The sequence below is a fragment of the Cebidichthys violaceus genome, unplaced genomic scaffold (assembly GCF_023349555.1).
Source record: "Cebidichthys violaceus isolate CVI_PGR_0920_01 unplaced genomic scaffold, fCebVio1.0.p SCAF_14, whole genome shotgun sequence".
NCBI classification, from domain to species: domain Eukaryota; kingdom Metazoa; phylum Chordata; class Actinopteri; order Perciformes; family Stichaeidae; genus Cebidichthys; species Cebidichthys violaceus.
The window spans coordinates 2,136,043-2,152,760 of NW_027176307.1; the positions used below are offsets into that span (position 1 = coordinate 2,136,043).

The window sequence follows — 16,718 nt, forward strand, 5'->3', positions numbered from 1 at the left end:
ACTAGACAAACTAGAAACAATGACATAAAAGATGTTACAGTTACAAAAAACAGAAGGTAACCTAAGAGCTACGTCTTCTTGAAGCTCATTAGTACAGAAGTGTCGTTTGTACCCTGCACCCTCATTTCATGCATTTTGTTTCTCCAGATACTGAACGAGGCGTACACGTTGAACAACATCCTCCACGATGTAACAAGAGACGATCTGAAGAGTTTAAGACTGAGGTAGTTTTCTTTTTTTCTCCGTTCACAGTTTCACTTCTGTATTCACTAAAAAAAACACGCTGAAACTCATATGTAAAAAGCACTGCAGCTCTCCAAATACCAGAGACAACTCTTTGTTGCATAATTCTTTCTGTAGGTTTGCACCGGGCAACTCAGCACTGTAGTGACTCATAGTGGCAGCTTCATTTCTCAGAAATTCTATGAGGTGTCCATGTTTATGAGCTAGCTACTACTGCTACAGTTTTCATCTCCTTTGTATTTTTCTCTCATTTGTAGCTGTATATCGGCTCATAGTATATCATGTTCACATAAGAGTGAAACATTTCAAAAACAATTATTGATGAAGCCATCACTGCATGTGTAGGATTTGTACATTTTTGTCTGTGGCGCCCCCCAGTGGTAGTATAAAAAAGACAACATTTTGTCTCTTAAAAAGCAGTGGATTCAGTTTCCTTAGAAATTATTAAAAAGTTGTATTTTTTCTCTTGCCTGCTGTAGGAAGTAATGTTTTATTATAATATGTTTTTGTGTCCGTTTGTGGGCTGCCGGGAGATATACACAAATGTGATATGAATATAAATAATTATATAAATTATATAATGATTAAAAAGTCTTAAATTTAACTCAGTAGTTGCCAATGGAACCCTGTTCTCTGTATTTTGTAAAAACCTTGCTTCATTAATTGACAGATAATGATGTTGTGCACATACATGTACAGTCAGAAGTGCTTTCTGACTCTCAGCACCAGAGAAACTGTAAAATGTATTAGAAAATGATATAATGGGTCATTTTAGACAGCAAAAAATATTGAAAAGCTGAGTTATGGGACATACAGCGTAATTTCTGTTGGTTACATCCAAGCAGTAGCATACTGCACATTGTCTGTTGTAACCTCTTTTCTCTGTCTCCTGTCAGAGGCGGGATCCTGTGTAAACTATGGAAGGCCATCACAGACTACAGGCAGAAGCCAACCTGAGGCCTTAAGTGGCGACAACCACTCAGAAAAGCCCGGACCGTTGTCCCAACAACTCAGTATTCTCCTCTTTACCTCAGTATTTATAAGAGCAAGACTTTTAGGAGAAGAACCTGTGATTGCTGTGTGCACAGAGCAGCTTTCCACTCACACATGACACTCTCGGACTGGTCTTGTCAGAGTATTTTGATAATTTTTTTTGGGGGGGGGGAAGAAAGGTCCTTTTGAAAGCAAAAATTACTGAGAAGTGCCACTAGTTTTGCTATGCCTGATGGACATTACACAGCTTTTTGTTACAGGTGTGTTCAAAATGATAATTGGTGAATCTGTTGTTTAAACATTGAAAACTGTCAAAACATTTTTCTCCTCTCTTTACAAGATGTAATGTTTACAAAACTGGGGACTGACCGTTTTCTAATACAAGCCTGAGATACAAAATACTACATTCAAAATCATCTGTACTAATGTTTTTATCATCGGCATCTTATCACTACTTTATTTAAATGTATTTTTTATTTAATTGCTATGGTAATCTGAAGGACGTCCATGCATGCCCTGTTTTTGTTTTTTGGTATTTTATCCATACTGAGACTTATTTAAATAGTTTTTCTCACATTTCCTTTTGTAATACGAATCTACATTTTTATTTTTCATAAACGTGTAAATATTGTGTTACAGAATTATATATGAACGACATATATGTACTTTAAAAAACGCATTGATAAACATAGTTAAATCTCCATGAGGATCCGACCGCGTCTATAATGAACACATGAAAAATGAATTGTATAGTATTGTATTTTCTAGTATCGCAAATCATAGGATATATAATATTCAGTAAGTAATTTATATTACATTAAATATTTTGCTGTTTTCCTTTTTGTTGTACAGACAAAATTGTGCTTATCTTGCTTGTGTAGAGATGATCATCAATCTGATGTATGTTGTAATGAAAAAATTTCATAAAAGAGCCTTGACCTTTTTTATTTTAAAAATATGATGTCAGAAATGGGGAATCATGAGCACTGTGTCCGTTTTGTTTCATATCTAAAATTATTCACGATTTTTGTGTCATATTAAAAAAAAAAATCTTGAAACTGTGAAAGAAATGTTAGAAATATTCAGTTTTTATTGAAACAATAGGCTGTTAAATGCAATGGTTTCTCTTTACGCATGTAGAAAGGCTACAGCTCTACTTGATATATTGACAAATGTTTTTTATAGTCATTTTAAGTTATATTTCCATTTTAAAGCCTACATTATCATGTTTTTATTTTTGTTTTTAAAGTGACATTACCCTTAGCAAATGCAAAACCAGGCTTTGCACAAATGCAGTATGAGGCAAAAAAAGCTGTAGTTGTTGTCATGTCAATAGTAACACTCAATAAACTGACACATACAGTGAACAATTTCAGAGTACCTTTGGTGAAAATTGCTGTTATTCCGCAACATTTCATAAGAAATATTGTAGCTTTTACATTTTAACTTGAGTAAGCTCATAGGCACAGAGTGATTCAACTGTTTAAATCAAGTTTTAATATAGATATAGGCAGACAAGAGCCTCAAAATATTACAATAAAACAAAACTATTGAAAAGCTAGAGTAATACAAATGTGAAAATGTCTCCCTTTTGTGTTGTTGCTGTTCAAATGAAAGTATAGTGTGCCCGTTTCTAAAGACAAACGCCTGTGGAAATGTAGAGGGAGGTAAACAGAGCTGCAGGTGTGTCCTCTCGCCATATTTATCCATCACTGTGACGTCACTGGTTTCTGCTGAGCAGCCAAACGGTCTCGCGGCCGTCTTCCCCCTCACATGACAACGACAGATTTCTAGCATCGTCAGAGGACAAACGGTTGGCTGCTCCGCTCGTGATTTAGAGACGAATACTCACTTAAAACACGGTATTTTACAGAGTATTACGGGGATATAGTTCATGTAGGAAGGCCGTTTTTTCTCCCTGTGTGGTTGCGTCGGAGGCAGAAGAGGGGAGACGCCGTTTGACTGAACAACATGGCTCTCTTTCAGCATCCCCGGCTGCTGCTCGCTTGTGTCGTGCTGCTGAACGCGGTCCGACGTATCGACACCCGATCTCTGCCCATATCAGATCTGAAATCCAAAATAACTGGCGTGGAGGAGCTCTTGGAGGAATTCCGCAAGGAGCTCCAGCAGGATCAGACGTACCGGGCGGGCGATGCGCTGGACTCGTGCGTGGGCGACTTCAACGCCGTCGGGGAGCGTATCATCCGGACCAAGGCCTCCATCGAGCAAGGGGCCACCTTCCTTTTGGCCCCGGAGCGGGTGTACACCTGGAGGGACTGTCTGCACGCCTGCTGCTCCCAGCCCCACTGCACCGTGGCGGTGGTGCAGCAGGACCTGAGGCAGCCCGGGGACAGTCTCAGCTGCTACCTGTTCAACTGCACCTACAGGAGCAAAAATGTCTGCACCTTCGCCCCGCAGCAGGGCTTCACCACGTACAGCCGGACAGCCAACACCACGCAGGGACAACTCCCTGTTTCATCCAGCGGTGCTGCCAGGGGGCCCGGGGCAGGACGTCCCGATGAGGACGATACACAAGGTGGGAGATGACGACAACAACATCAACAACCTGAATATAGAAAGTATTGGTCCATAGATTGATCATGATTTAGATGTTGTTGTGCATGCATGGATAGCCTGTTTGTGTTGATATTAAAATCCTGCAGGGCCCTTTGTTAAAATGTGTTGTTGCAAACTGGATAGATGATAAGTTAGTATTAGTTATGGACAACAAATCAATATGCTTACCCATAGGTGACATTTTACCCATGGTTCATTAATTAAAGCTTAAATAATAGTATTCTTTAACGTTTCATCTTCAACTAAAACACTGCTGATTAAATTAAAATATAACTGAGGAAGGAGCACAATATAAAGGTTTACATTGTTTTATTTTTTTTACTTAACATGCAGAATATATAAAACATGTCTTATAATGTAGGAAAGAAAACAATCAGCATTACGTAATGATTTGTAATGTGGTTCTTTGTTTTCTATGAATGGTATAATGTATCATAGGTTGTGTGTAAGGCCATATTGGAACAGCTTATGCAATATTTACTCTGATGTATCTCTAGAACAGAATTAAGCCCTCCAAATTGGGTTGGGCAAAGTTTGGTTTACCTAACTTTATAGCACTAAAGAAAACTTGACTGCAGTAGTTTATTCTCGCTAGTATGTCAGATAATCAAATTGCATAGAACAGTCACTAGCAACTGCTTCATCTTGATAAAGCAGGCAGGCTAGGTTAATGATTTGCAACATTAGATCAGGACACTGAGACCAGCAGCAGGTGTTTTTATGGCAATAGTTATCTTATTTATTTACTCATGACTACTGAGCTGAAACGATTTGTCAGCTGATTGATTATCATTTAAGTAAAGTAAAAATACCAAATATCTTATTCAGCTTTTTTTTAAATTAAGTTTTGGTACTACTCTAAGTTGTATCTTTCTTAACTGAATAACTTTGGGTTTTGAAGTAACAGTCAGACAAAACAAGATGTGTGAAGACGTCACTTTTAGCTTTTAGGAAATTGTCACTGGCGCATATTCAAATGCACCCCCCAAAAATATTAGAGATATCTCTATTTGTAATCATCTTACTGCAATACAGTGATGAGAACATATTTTATATCCAGTGGTAAAATGAATGTGCAAAAAGAGTAAAATTTAAATAAAGTAGCCGTGTCTATATTATCTTTTTCCTGTGTGATGTTCCAGATGTGGATGAACCTCCTCGCAGCGACGCCGGACAGGATGTGGTGATCCAGCTGCCCACAGACTGGGCTGTCCTTGACGGACGGGACAGCGTGGACGACCATCGGATCAACCACTATGAATGGACTCTCGTCAAGGGGGACACGGCCATCAATATGAAGGTCAGTGCACGCCGATCGTCAAGACATCTTGTAATTAACTGTTCATATGCAGTTCAATTTCGGCGCATCCATTTGAGAATGAAAGCCTGGAAACAAACACTGGAGGAAACAGAGTGAATTAAGAAAAGAAACGGGGGTTGCTCTATAGTTCTCTCTTCTCACAGGGGATTGGCTAATTCTAACATTTTATTTTGCTGTATGAATAGTCACTAATCGCTCTCGCAGACACCAGTGTCAAATTGCTTGTTTGAATAAGTCAACATGGCGGCTTGTGGCCAGAGCTTTATAATGCCTTGCTGTAGCAACAGAGATAAGAGTTTATTACGTCCCAACCTGCTCCAAGGACATCAGCCATGCTGGAGCCTGCCCGCTGTTCACAGCCTTAGAGGCAACATGCGGAGTGTCTAGTACAATGTGTCCTATACACTTACCGCTGTCTTAATCTGTGGTTTTCAATTTTCACCATTTTCTGCCTTCACCGGAAATCAGTTAGTCCACAGCAAACTGTGTAATTTCCTGAGTAATTGAGACATTGTTTTTTGGAAAGACATGTTGCTGCTGAAGTTTTCAAGAAAGAGAGAGTGAAAAATATAAACCTTCAGATGATATCAATTTGTCTGCTGTAGATTTTATCCATCCCTTTTGCACCACAAGGTGTGTTAGGTCGTTTTGGGCAATGATGTAAAGTACTTTTTTTTAAAGTGATGTAAAGTACTTTGATTTTTCAGGTATTTATTTTGCACCTCAATTGTATTTTTTTAATAGATTAAGAATCACAAATAAAAACCCTTTCACATTGTCTTGGCAAAGGATAAATCTTGGCACAAAAATGCATGACTAATACCTGCATGACTACAGATTAGTAGGTGCTTGTAAGAGGGCAAATATGTATTTTTATGGTGTTATGCTGTTATCTAAATTCCCCAAAAAATATTTTTCTCAAATACTGTTTTAAAAGCTGTAAGCTCCACTAACTTCTGCTGGCATGTTTAAGAGAGAGAAACTTTTATAAGCTCTGAGATCTGTGCACATGTGATTCATTATAATCTGATCATTTCTGTATGTGTTGAAGGCGACTCATCCAGGGCTGCTGAAGATCAGCGGACTCCAGAAGGGAGTCTACTCCTTCCAGATGACCGTCACTGACACAGCGGGCCAGAAAAGCTCTGACAACGTCTCTGTTACTGTGCTGGCACCAAAACACCAAGCAGAAGGTGAAGTGTTCAACTAAACATTTATCTTTGGTGTGAGCTCCTTTCAAGGTTATAGTTATTTCTCAAGAGGTGTGTGTGTGTGTGTGTGTGTGTGTGTGTGTGTGTGTGTGTGTGTGTGTGTGTGTGTGTGTGTGTGTGTGTGTGTGTGTGTGTGTGAAATATTGCTGCTCAGCCAGTTTCAATGGCAGCACTAATGATGCTTCAGCATTAAAGAATATATGTAGTACTTTCCACATTTTCTAATCATTAACAGCTGGGTTTATGTGGTCCCAGTTTAAGACTGTTACAAGATGTATAACTGTAACGGCTTTGTTGTGCCCACAGTTTGTACAGGTCTCTGTTCCAAGTACCAGTTCAAGTGTGATGACGGCTGCTGTATTGACATCACGTATGCCTGTGATGGGAAGCAACACTGTCCAGACCGCTCCGATGAAATCTTCTGCCCAATCTGTAAGAAACCCTTGTTGTTCTGTAACGGTGAACATCTCATGTAGTCTCTTGTATTGTAAGGATCCGTTCAAGGAATGCGAGAACTTCATTCATTTGTTTTTTAGTTGACAGCAACAGGAAGTCAGTGACCCACCCTGCCGATCTGCCTCAGCCAGAGGATGGCTCCATGCTCCAGAATGGGCCCAGAAAGAGCATTGAGAGCATCATACCGCCTCAGGACAGGAGCAAGGCCGCTCTTCCTCAAAGTCCCAGTCAACACGAGGCTTCAGCCAGTCAAGGTAGAGGTTGTGTTCATGTTGGTAAAGACACCAGGAAAAAAGCGTGTGATTCAAAACGGAGTGCTCGTTCCAAACGCATGGTTGGGTGTCAATCTACAAGTATTTCTTTTACTTTAACTTTATTTCGTAAAAAAATGTTTTGCTTCACAACATGATCCTCCCTCGCTGTGTCATTAGTGCAGTAGCCCTTTGTAAAGAGGCAGAGAGAGAGTTTTTAGTGCGTGTCTGGACATAGAAGCAGATGGAGGCCCTGTAGGCAGCCATTGAGTCACAGCACTGAGCTCAAAAGGGCTGGCAAAGCCACAGGGACACTCAGCATTCCCTGGGAAAGCAGCTCTTTGCCAGCGTCTTCTCTGAGGGCTGGAACAAAGCCCCTCTGTCCGCTCCGCCATCTGATCCCTGGATCAGGCTGAGACTGACCAAAAAGGGCTTCTCCCCCTCCGTCGGTATTTTACAGCAGGTAGTACATTCTCAGGAGTATTTTCTTCATTTCACGGAGTGAAATGTCTCATGCCTAAATGTTCGTCTAGCTAAGATGATACCTCGTTATTTATGAGAAATAGAGGACAAGTCAAGAGAAATGGCATCACAAATACTTTGACATTTTGATGGGAATACTCCTCAGGCTGCAACTTTGTTGACAAAGTAATTAGTTTTTCATTAGCCACATCTTGTGCCCTCCATGTGAGGAGAAAATAGTTCAAAGTTGATGAGTAGTGTAATGTGTCTGACTCTCTCTGTTGCTGTAGATCCATGTGCTGCGTCTCCGGTTGTCGGGCCCTGTAAAGGCACCTTCCCGCGCTGGTACTATGACCAAAATGCGGGAGAATGCAAACACTTCCTGTATGGCGGTTGCCAGGGCAACCATAATAACTTCCTCCAGGAAACTGACTGCGTCAGTGAATGTATACAAAAAAGTGAGAATCTGCTTCTTGTCAATTTCTTTTTTCAAACTAATTTTATAATTGCAACAACATAAAACAACTGTAATTCTTTTTTTTTTTGTTTTCATGGAAACATCTTTTAGGTCCAGCTTTCAAACCAGCAACTGTGGCTCCTCCAATCACCAAACAGACTGAGATAGGTAAAGCCAGAGCGCATTTCAATAAAACTTTATTGATTACTTTATTAAGTGTTTCCAAATCTAAATTGTTTGCACGTTTCTTGGAAGCTGCCCCAAAAGTATCCCAGAGCCAGGCAGAGAGCAGCGTCCCCGTCTCCAAACCGTTTCCAGTGATAGGAGGGCATCCAGGACCAGAATCAGGTATAGTTTTGGGTTTGTATGTACCTCCTGTTCTTGTTTTATGTGTCATGTTCTTCCTAATTGTCTACATGGCCTCTGTTACCCCCTGAAGGTGCAATCCTTCCTCTGGCTCTCGGCCTAATCATCACCGCTCTGCTGCTGCTCATGATCGGCTGTCGTCTCAGAATCGTTGGACACAAGCTGAAGAAAGCGCGACCCCTCACCACAGAGGAGTCCGATTACCTCATCAACGGCATGTACCTGTAGCCAATCAGACAGGGTCTGAGATCTGAAACATGGGCGGCGTCGCCAGAGCCTGAGCCACAGCCAGAGCCGGAACTTTTTGAATTTGCACGCTGTGTTTCTTGCAGCCCAGTGTCTGTAATTTGTCCTCATGTCAGGTTGGAACCACCCCAACACGTTGCTGTCATGAACGTTTGTGAACATCGCCACACTGAACCCCTCTGACTGGTAAAACCGCTGCAGATGCTGCCTTTAAAGCCATTGACACACATTTAGACGCTTGTTAATTCACATTTATGTTGTGTGATTTTGAATCCACGATGGATGAATCGACATTTGATAATGAAATACTGCTGTCTGCATTGCCCCAATGAGTTCTGGGATACATACAGTACAAGAGGCTATTTGTGCCCTTTATTTAAATTCCTAAAACGCAGGTTACTTTGATATTAAACATTATTTGCACAAAAATATGCTGTATTTTTTGCCACTGGGTGGCACTAATGTGGCATGCCTGTGCTGCACGTTTTACTTGAGTTAACTTTACTGAAGGGCAGAAACACATTGGAGTGCCTGTTATCGTGCACTTTTTTTGACTGATTAGGAATCAGCAACAAATTATTCTTTAAGTTTCTCAGAATCATACAAAGCCATAGTAAATTATATTGGTCAAATTTTGTCGCATATTTTTTGTTTTTAACCAAACTTATGTGGAGTATCTACTATATTTGCACACATGTATTCCCTCAAAGTGCTGTCTTTCATGTGAGATATTAAAGTGTATTAAATATTTAAAAAAACACTGGTGCGAGCTGTTGACTGAGTAATTTACAAAAATGCAACACTTTATATTTTCCCACATCTTTAGCACATAATTAAATTACCATAGAGGACAGTGAGGTCTTTATTAGTTTGTTTATTTTAAAGGTTGAGGGGTTTACAACTACACACAAACTATATGTTTCATTTCAAGACTAGATTTATATTCCTGTAAAACTGGTGCACTTAGACTGTCACAAAGGGCAAACAAGGTTTTATTTATTTGTATTAAAGGTAAAAAATAATTAAAGATCAGTAGAGCATCTATTATCCTTGATAAATAAAGGTTAAATAAAATACATAAACAATTTTTGGTGGCTGGTCATAAATGTCTTAGGGGGTGTGGTTGTGCCTAAACAATCCTGACCTCAGTAGTTCTAACATACTGGTTCCAGCCCTGCCTGCAAGACTTCATAATAAATATATCAAACACTAGGTTGAGGCCTGCACACAAAAAAATTAAACAACAAAAAGACTGACAAAAACATAAGCATTTCTTTATTTTCATGTGCCATTCCAGAAACTGTGACAGCCAAATATCATCCGTCATCCAAAACTAAATGTGCTTTTCAATTTCAAGAAAACAGACATTCATTTGCTTTATATTGTTGGTTTATTTTGGCAAAGCAGTGACCATCCCATTTAGTAACAGTCACCAGAAGAGCCTGCGTTAATCGTTGATGGAAAACCAGCGGCAGGAAGCGGAAAACACCACCAGGTGGAAAAGCACAGCCCTGCATGTGCACGTGCGTCTGTGTTGTTAGCGCTCGGCTCTCTTTGGAGTATGTTCGGTGTGATCCAATGCGTTGCTTATTCTATGTGTAGAATGACATAAGAGTGCTGCACATCAAACGGGTAGTGTGGGTCAGCCATTGTGTAGCCTATGTGTTCCTAATACTGCTGGCAGGGGGAAAGCTCATGTTAGCAGAGAAGTCTACGGTTAGATGTTACACACACACACACACACACACACACACACACACACACACACACACACACACACACACACACACACACACACACACACACACACACACACACACACACACACACACACACACACACACACACACACACACACACACACAAACTAGGTGAGTTATCTAAAGGATCCAGGCTTTCCTCGTCATTGTCCAGCATTCCTCCTACATTCAGCTTTGATGCTGCTGAAATGTAATACTGTAAAAATTGCTGATTGCATTTAAAATGGTCAAACCACAAAAAAAAACCAAAAAAAATCAAACCCTAAATCCAGCAGTTAAAAAGTATACACAACCAAAAAGATGCAGGCCTGAAAAGAAAAAACAAAATGTCCTCTCCAATAATTCTGTGCAGAGCTTCAAGCAGTCTTTCTTCCCAGCGCCTCTGGCTGTCAACAATGATACTCTAGTCCATCGTTAGACTTAAACAAAAAGAGCATGTTTTGTTACGCTTTGAACAAAATGTCATGGGCTGTTTGACCCCATCCCAGTTCTCTCCAGGTTCAAACTTAAAGGTGGATTATGGGCCGTCTTCCTCTTCAGAGTTCATCCCTGTGACAAACAGAAGTCAAACGTTAGCAAAGGCAGAAAAAGAAGAGCAGCATGCCAGAAACAACCATGCAAACACAAAGTCAAGACTTCCAATCACATGCAAAATGCAGTTATTGTTTTCTTTTTGTCTACATCTCACAGAAGATCAAAACAGAATAGTGGCGGAGTTTGGTTTTAGTGCGTTATGAGCAGCCAAATTGACAAAGTGGTCATGCTCTGGAAAACCAAGCATATGCCTTCACGCTGCTGCGGTTTCAGTTTCTCTCGTGTTTGGGTACCAAAACGACTATGGCTTCAAATTGCATTAGTCAGGCAGGTTTTATTGAACCAATTTGGAACCGTGGAGTTAAAAAACAATGGAGGAAACGTGCAGCTTAGTTGGTATGGAAGAAGCAAAAAATGTCAGAACAAGCAGCAAAATGCAGCCCCTTTTGTGATCCATTGGCTGCTCCAAGCCACACCATTTCACCTTTTTAGCCACTGTGAGAAGGAGAGAGTGAGAGGAAGGGGGGAGAAAGAAGTCACTTCCACCTGGACCACTGCTTGTCTTTGTCTGTTAAAGGCACATAAATCACTCCCATCAAGGGCTTCATTTTGGTGCTGCCGTCCTCCAACTTGTCATATTGCTCCAGCATCTGGTTCCCTCCCGCCGGGCCAACGGGCAGAATCAGCCGTCCGCCGGGCTTCAACTGGTCCAGAAGCTGAAGGACAAACAAGGTACATGCAGTGAGTCAACAGCACGAGGATACAAAGGGTGGAACCAACATGTTTATTATTTTTTTTTAAATAAGACATTCCAGGATTGTGAATTCCATCCTTTTTGAAACACTAAACATGTGTGCATTTGATTTTCTGCATTGGTATTGATTTATTGCTTTGAATTGTTTAGTTGCAAGTATTCAGAGACTCACCGCTTGGGGGACATTGGGTGCTGCTGCGCCAACATGGATGGCATCATAAGGTGCTTCCTCAGTGTGGCCCAGCCGCCCGTCTCCCACTGAAACACACACACACACACACACACACACACACACACACACACACAAAGTCATCCTGTTTCCTTCGTTATTTCTGTCTACTCTGTATGTTCAACATTGACTGCAGTTACTCATTTAAGCATCGCTGTGCTGACAGCTGTTCTTTAAGTACAAATACATAGAAAGTCCATTCACATGTTAGTTACCAGAGCACAAAGATATAAAGCTGGATGATAATATTGAAAATATTTTCACTCAGTACGTTGAGTCCGTATCAGTAATGTGACAATATGTTTGAGGGTGGAATCTTGTTTCTTTTGCAAAGTACATGAACACATCTGGAGATTTCTAAATCTACAATTGATGTCTTAAAATAGCTTAATCTGATATCAGCCAAAAAAACAAAAACAACAAAGCAGCTCTTCTGTTGTTACTTTTAGACTTCAAATTGTTTGTGTTTTGTTTAAAGTGTAGGCGCAATAAGCTGTAGTCTCAGCCCACAACTTTTCAGGCTACATGTTGTGTTGTTTTTGTTATTTTCTCTCTTAAAATCAAGGTAAAAACAGTATGTTTAGCGGCATCCAACATATGTTTGGTAGTTTAACACAAGTAATGACTGACACAGTGGAAAAACACACATATGCACACATATTTGTTTTGCCTGTTTGTATCAGCACTGTCACCCTCCTGCAGAGCAATTGAAAGCAGGCACTCACTGCTCAATTATTTAGCACTGCATGAGCGCATCTACTGAGCTACTGTATGTTTGCTTGGTACAGACAGCTGAAATTCCGATAAATTCCAGAAAAAGACAAAAACTCAATGCCCGTTACCTTTCATCATAGACATCTTACCTAATAGCGTGACTCTGCCCGATGTTATCAAACTGGGGTCATCTTTCTTCACATTAGTTACAGAATCATCTACCAGCTCTTGGATGTGATCAATTCCTATAACTTTCCCTTTCGCTCCAACCTGTAACGCACGAAGGGACGGCACAACATTAGACACCTTTCATCTCATTGTATGTCGATTGGTTGACACGCTAACTAAATCAGCTCAAATCAGTCAGAATGCCACCGAAGAGAAATCGTCTCTGTTTACCGTCGCGTGTGGCTCACCATTCGTGCGAAGCAGACGGACAGGATTCCACTGCCGGAGCCGACGTCCAAAGCTTTGGCTCCCTCGTACAGCTGCTCGTGTAGAAGCTCCAGGGCGTAGGCGTGCTGGGTGGAGGGGAGGCAAGCTTTACACTTTGTGATTCACAGGAGGCAGAAAAACTGACTGAGAGTGTTTTTGAAGTCATACCATATGTGGGGCGCTGATGGTTGCTTGATAGCCTTTTGGTTAAAGAGAGATTTTGTTAGTTCAGACCCGTATTGAGAGTCCAGACTGTGCGGTGATGCGCGAATGACTACGTGAGCAGACGTACCTATTGACTGCGGCGAGTCCATGTACGGATTACACCGAGAGAAGTTGGCTCGGTCTGTGGCCAGCATGACTTCATAGACCTTGTCGGACTTAATAATTCCATTTTCTGGGGGTGCAAAAGAGTTTGTGTCACTGTGTGTTATGGAAATGAGAACAAGTACAAACACCAGGTAGGAATATATTACATCATCTTGCAGCACACGCAAATAGAAATTCATAGAATTAAGGCATTACACAACCAATTCCTACAGTTAGTGGTACCTTTGGGGTTTTGCCGAGAGAATTTGTGAATCATCAGGCTTGCTATATATCCCTTTAGAACTGTCTATTAGACCATTGGGGGCAATTTTCCAAATCAATGAGCAGGACTGCTTTATGGCAACATTTTGTGTCACTGTGAGGATGATAATTCACTGAATTTACCAAAAACAGACATTCCTGTCTGGCTTTTAAACTTTTTTTTTTATACAATTTCTCATTTGATTTTCCAGAAAATGAATTATATCTCAATATGTATCGACGTCGTGATAGAGCACTTTATCCATATCTGGGAGAACAGTGGAAACTACTGAGACAAAGAGGAATGAAAAATATAATACAAATGAAGTTGCAAGTCACTGCAATCTATGCCCAGTATGAAAATCTGAGAATATCACAGAAAATGTAGGACCAAATGCAGTACACAGGCAGGAAGTTTACAGCATAGTGTTAAAGTGTGGGTGACCGTGGTTAAGTGGAGAGCAGGCCTTTCGTTCAGGGGGTCGATGGTTCGATCCCCGGCTCCTGCTCTACTACTCTCATGTCAATGTGTCCTTGAGCAAGACACTTAACCCCCAAAAAAATTGCTCCCGTAGCTGCGTCTACGGTGTATAGATACTGAATTGTAAGTCGCTTTGGATAAAAGCGTCTGCTAAATGACTGTAATGTAATAATGTAATGTAATGTAAAAAGTTGATAGACATGCGGTGGAAGAAACTTAAAAAAAACCCTCCCTAAAGAAGTGTTAGTGTGTTCAGAATGAGCGCTCATAACAGGTTCCTGCAGCTGGTGCCAAAGGCAGGAAAAGCCAACGACAGCCGGCGCTGCTCTCATTACTGTCTCCGGCCACCATCACAACTATGTCCCGCTTTAGGATACATTACAAGTAAACCATGCACGCTGCTAGATGGACACCTACTAGTGGTTTCGGAAATTAAAATAAACCCAGACTGGCAGACTTCAAGCTGTTTTTCTACCTGTTCATAATCTTTGTCAGAATTCAAAATACAAGTCCCTTGGTGACGCAGACAAACTTCATGTTCTTTCTAGGCTTTAACACAAAAGTATTCATTTTAGAGACACGTTTCATTTTCCACCAACACATAACTGGGTGCAAAGTTTGAAAACAAATGCAACAGGGTGAACTATTACTGCTTTCAGTCATGAGCACTGGTCAGAAGGACACAAACAATATAAAGAAAAGTTGTGAATTAGCATGCATCCTGTGTGTGACCTGCTTAAATCCAGCTTATGCAAACTCTGTGTCCAGCGAAGTGTTCAATCAGAGGGAGCAGGAAATCAAAGTAATGACTAAGTTACAGAGTAAAGACCAAATAGAATATATATATATATACATATACACACACACACACAGTATATAGTGGCCAAATAAAGGTTTTAGCTTGAAAACATGTTATACTAACTGTAGAACAAATGCATTTCCATAATAGGCAGACATCACAAGGGTGATTAAAGACTACTTTAATTGTTCTTGTGGATTTCCAGCATTTCCTGCATGACACAGCTTTATATACTGACGAGCTGGTTTCAACTTCCTTATCTTTTTTTTTTAATTATTACTTCACCATGCACCATAGCAACATATGGTCAATAATGAACTGACACATTGAATCATATCTGCCAAGAAAGATAAAGAAAGAAAATGTGCAAATTATGCATTTTGCTTTCATTGAAAAGCAAATGCAGCATGACTGATCACAAAATCTGGTGCAATGCTCTGCGGACTGCACAGAATATAAATAGCCCTGGTCGACACTTTATATTGAAACTGGACTTGCACACTTTGGTCTGAAGATGTCATCGCCATGAATATAATTTTGCTATCTGCAAGTTATCATATCCGATCAGAGCTTAGTATGTTGATATAGTGGCAATCCAAGACTGATATACCTTCTTAACCTCCCAATGCACAATCATCTGACTGCAGAATGTAACATGTGACACTGATGGCATCGGTCATGGTGGACTTAGCACCGGACAGCACACACAGTTACTGTTCTGTTTTTTTTTTTGCAGAGCAATAACTGACTGCCATGCTGCCATTTTCAATCACCTTCCAACAAAGGCACTGTAGAAACTAGCCTCACATGCACAGTTGTCCGTGTCACTCATGTGAAGCGGAACGACACAGAGATAGTAACCGTCAATGAATGTGGGCAGGGCACTTTGCAGCGCTGCTATCGCTAGCTATAACCTCCCAAATGACGCACATAGAGCTAGTAGGCTAAGCTAGCCTAACACAAAGCTGAAGCTGCAAAATAAACTATAATTAGTGTGTTTTTATTAATTAGTTAATTATTTTTTTTCTCTGCAGCGACGGCAGGCATGCATGGCGCAAACGTGGTTTGGGAAAGGGGTGTGGAGAGAGGTAACGCGAGGTCAACAACAACATAGCTTAGCACCCAGCTAGCTAACGTTACGCTCCTCCTGGGTTGAAAGCTCAAGCCTAAAAACTACACCGATTCCGGGCGACCTGTCTGCAGAGGCGTGGGTGCTGCAGCCGTAAGAGAAAAAGCATGAGGACTTACTGCGGAGGTTGTTAACAAGCTCTGCGTGGCTGGCTCCTCCAGATTTCCAGGCCATTATTAAACACACTTTGCGGAGTAAGTAGACAGCAGCTGTCAGTGCCGCGCCTGCGCCAACTGTTCTCCCGAGGAAACTGACAACCTCTAGAGCAGACGGGGGAGCGACGGAGACGTCACGAGACATACAAAATTAACGAACACGCCCCCTGATACAGAACAGTAACATTTTTTAAATCAATTATTTAATCTTTGATTTCAATGTAAGCCTCGGCTAAGATTAAAGCACAGGGAAAAAGCTACATCGCTCACTCAGACTGTATAATCAGATTTGCCGCAGTAGCATGGACGGTGGCCGATAGGTGGAGTGCGACACCTGTTAAAGTATTTTATTTATTTATATATTTATTATAGAGCACAAGAAAAATATACAAAAAAGATTCATACAAAAAAAGATATTTTTTTAATATTTTATAAATATATATATATATATATATATATATATATAAAATCAATTATGTTATGAAGTAATAAAAAGGAGAAACAGACTAAGAGCACAACAAGCCAGCAGATATAGCTGTATACTATTTTTTGTCTTTCTATTCATATCTAAATTT

At 40.7% G+C, this 16,718-nt stretch overlaps 3 protein-coding genes across 4 annotated transcripts in view; 2 read left to right on the top strand and 1 right to left on the bottom strand.

Annotated features, from left to right (window-relative positions):
- map3k5 (mitogen-activated protein kinase kinase kinase 5) overlaps nucleotides 1-2,616 on the top strand; it is a 63,364-nt gene extending 60,748 nt beyond the window's left edge. The window contains exons 29-30 of the mRNA XM_068708448.1: nucleotides 148-224; nucleotides 1,140-2,616. Coding sequence (XP_068564549.1) covers nucleotides 148-224; nucleotides 1,140-1,200 — 138 coding nt within the window. The 3' untranslated portion in view covers nucleotides 1,201-2,616. The remainder of the gene's footprint in view (nucleotides 1-147; nucleotides 225-1,139) is intronic.
- Nucleotides 2,617-2,960: 344 nt separating this feature from the next.
- Nucleotides 2,961-9,343, top strand: lrp11 (low density lipoprotein receptor-related protein 11). Its single transcript, XM_068708449.1, has 9 exons — nucleotides 2,961-3,772; nucleotides 4,956-5,113; nucleotides 6,186-6,327; nucleotides 6,652-6,777; nucleotides 6,882-7,055; nucleotides 7,805-7,972; nucleotides 8,083-8,139; nucleotides 8,227-8,319; nucleotides 8,411-9,343. Exons 1-9 carry the CDS (start codon nucleotides 3,208-3,210, stop codon nucleotides 8,563-8,565), a joined length of 1,638 nt encoding a protein of 545 aa, XP_068564550.1. The 5' UTR covers nucleotides 2,961-3,207; the 3' UTR covers nucleotides 8,566-9,343.
- Nucleotides 9,344-9,836: 493 nt separating this feature from the next.
- On the bottom strand, nucleotides 9,837-16,404 carry pcmt (protein-L-isoaspartate (D-aspartate) O-methyltransferase). Of its 2 annotated transcripts, none has more exons than XR_011102764.1 (8): nucleotides 16,108-16,404; nucleotides 13,302-13,406; nucleotides 13,178-13,209; nucleotides 12,991-13,095; nucleotides 12,724-12,844; nucleotides 11,804-11,889; nucleotides 11,362-11,593; nucleotides 9,837-10,892 (listed from the first exon to the last, which is right to left on the bottom strand). XR_011102764.1 is itself a non-coding variant. In XM_068708451.1 (8 exons), exons 1-8 carry the CDS (start codon nucleotides 16,286-16,288, stop codon nucleotides 10,880-10,882), a joined length of 813 nt encoding a protein of 270 aa, XP_068564552.1. In that variant the 5' UTR covers nucleotides 16,289-16,400; the 3' UTR covers nucleotides 9,837-10,879. The 2 variants fall into 2 exon arrangements, 1 of the variants encoding a protein (XP_068564552.1); XM_068708451.1 differs by having other exon boundaries at nucleotides 11,424-11,593; nucleotides 16,108-16,400.
- Nucleotides 16,405-16,718: the final 314 nt, after the last annotated feature.

Coding starts and splice junctions, on each gene's coding strand:
- lrp11 (XM_068708449.1), top strand. CDS start 3,208: ATGGCTCTCTTTCAGCATCCCCGGCTGCTGCTCGCTTGTGTCGTGCTG. Junction 6,778..6,881: donor TGAAATCTTCTGCCCAATCT/GTAAGAAACCCT, acceptor TTTGTTTTTTAG/TTGACAGCAACAGGAAGTCA. Junction 7,973..8,082: donor CAGTGAATGTATACAAAAAA/GTGAGAATCTGC, acceptor AACATCTTTTAG/GTCCAGCTTTCAAACCAGCA.
- pcmt (XM_068708451.1), bottom strand. CDS start 16,288: ATGTCTCGTGACGTCTCCGTCGCTCCCCCGTCTGCTCTAGAGGTTGTC. Junction 12,845..12,990: donor CCGTCTGCTTCGCACGAATG/GTGAGCCACACG, acceptor CGTGCGTTACAG/GTTGGAGCGAAAGGGAAAGT. Junction 11,594..11,803: donor CACCCAATGTCCCCCAAGCG/GTGAGTCTCTGA, acceptor TTTGTCCTTCAG/CTTCTGGACCAGTTGAAGCC.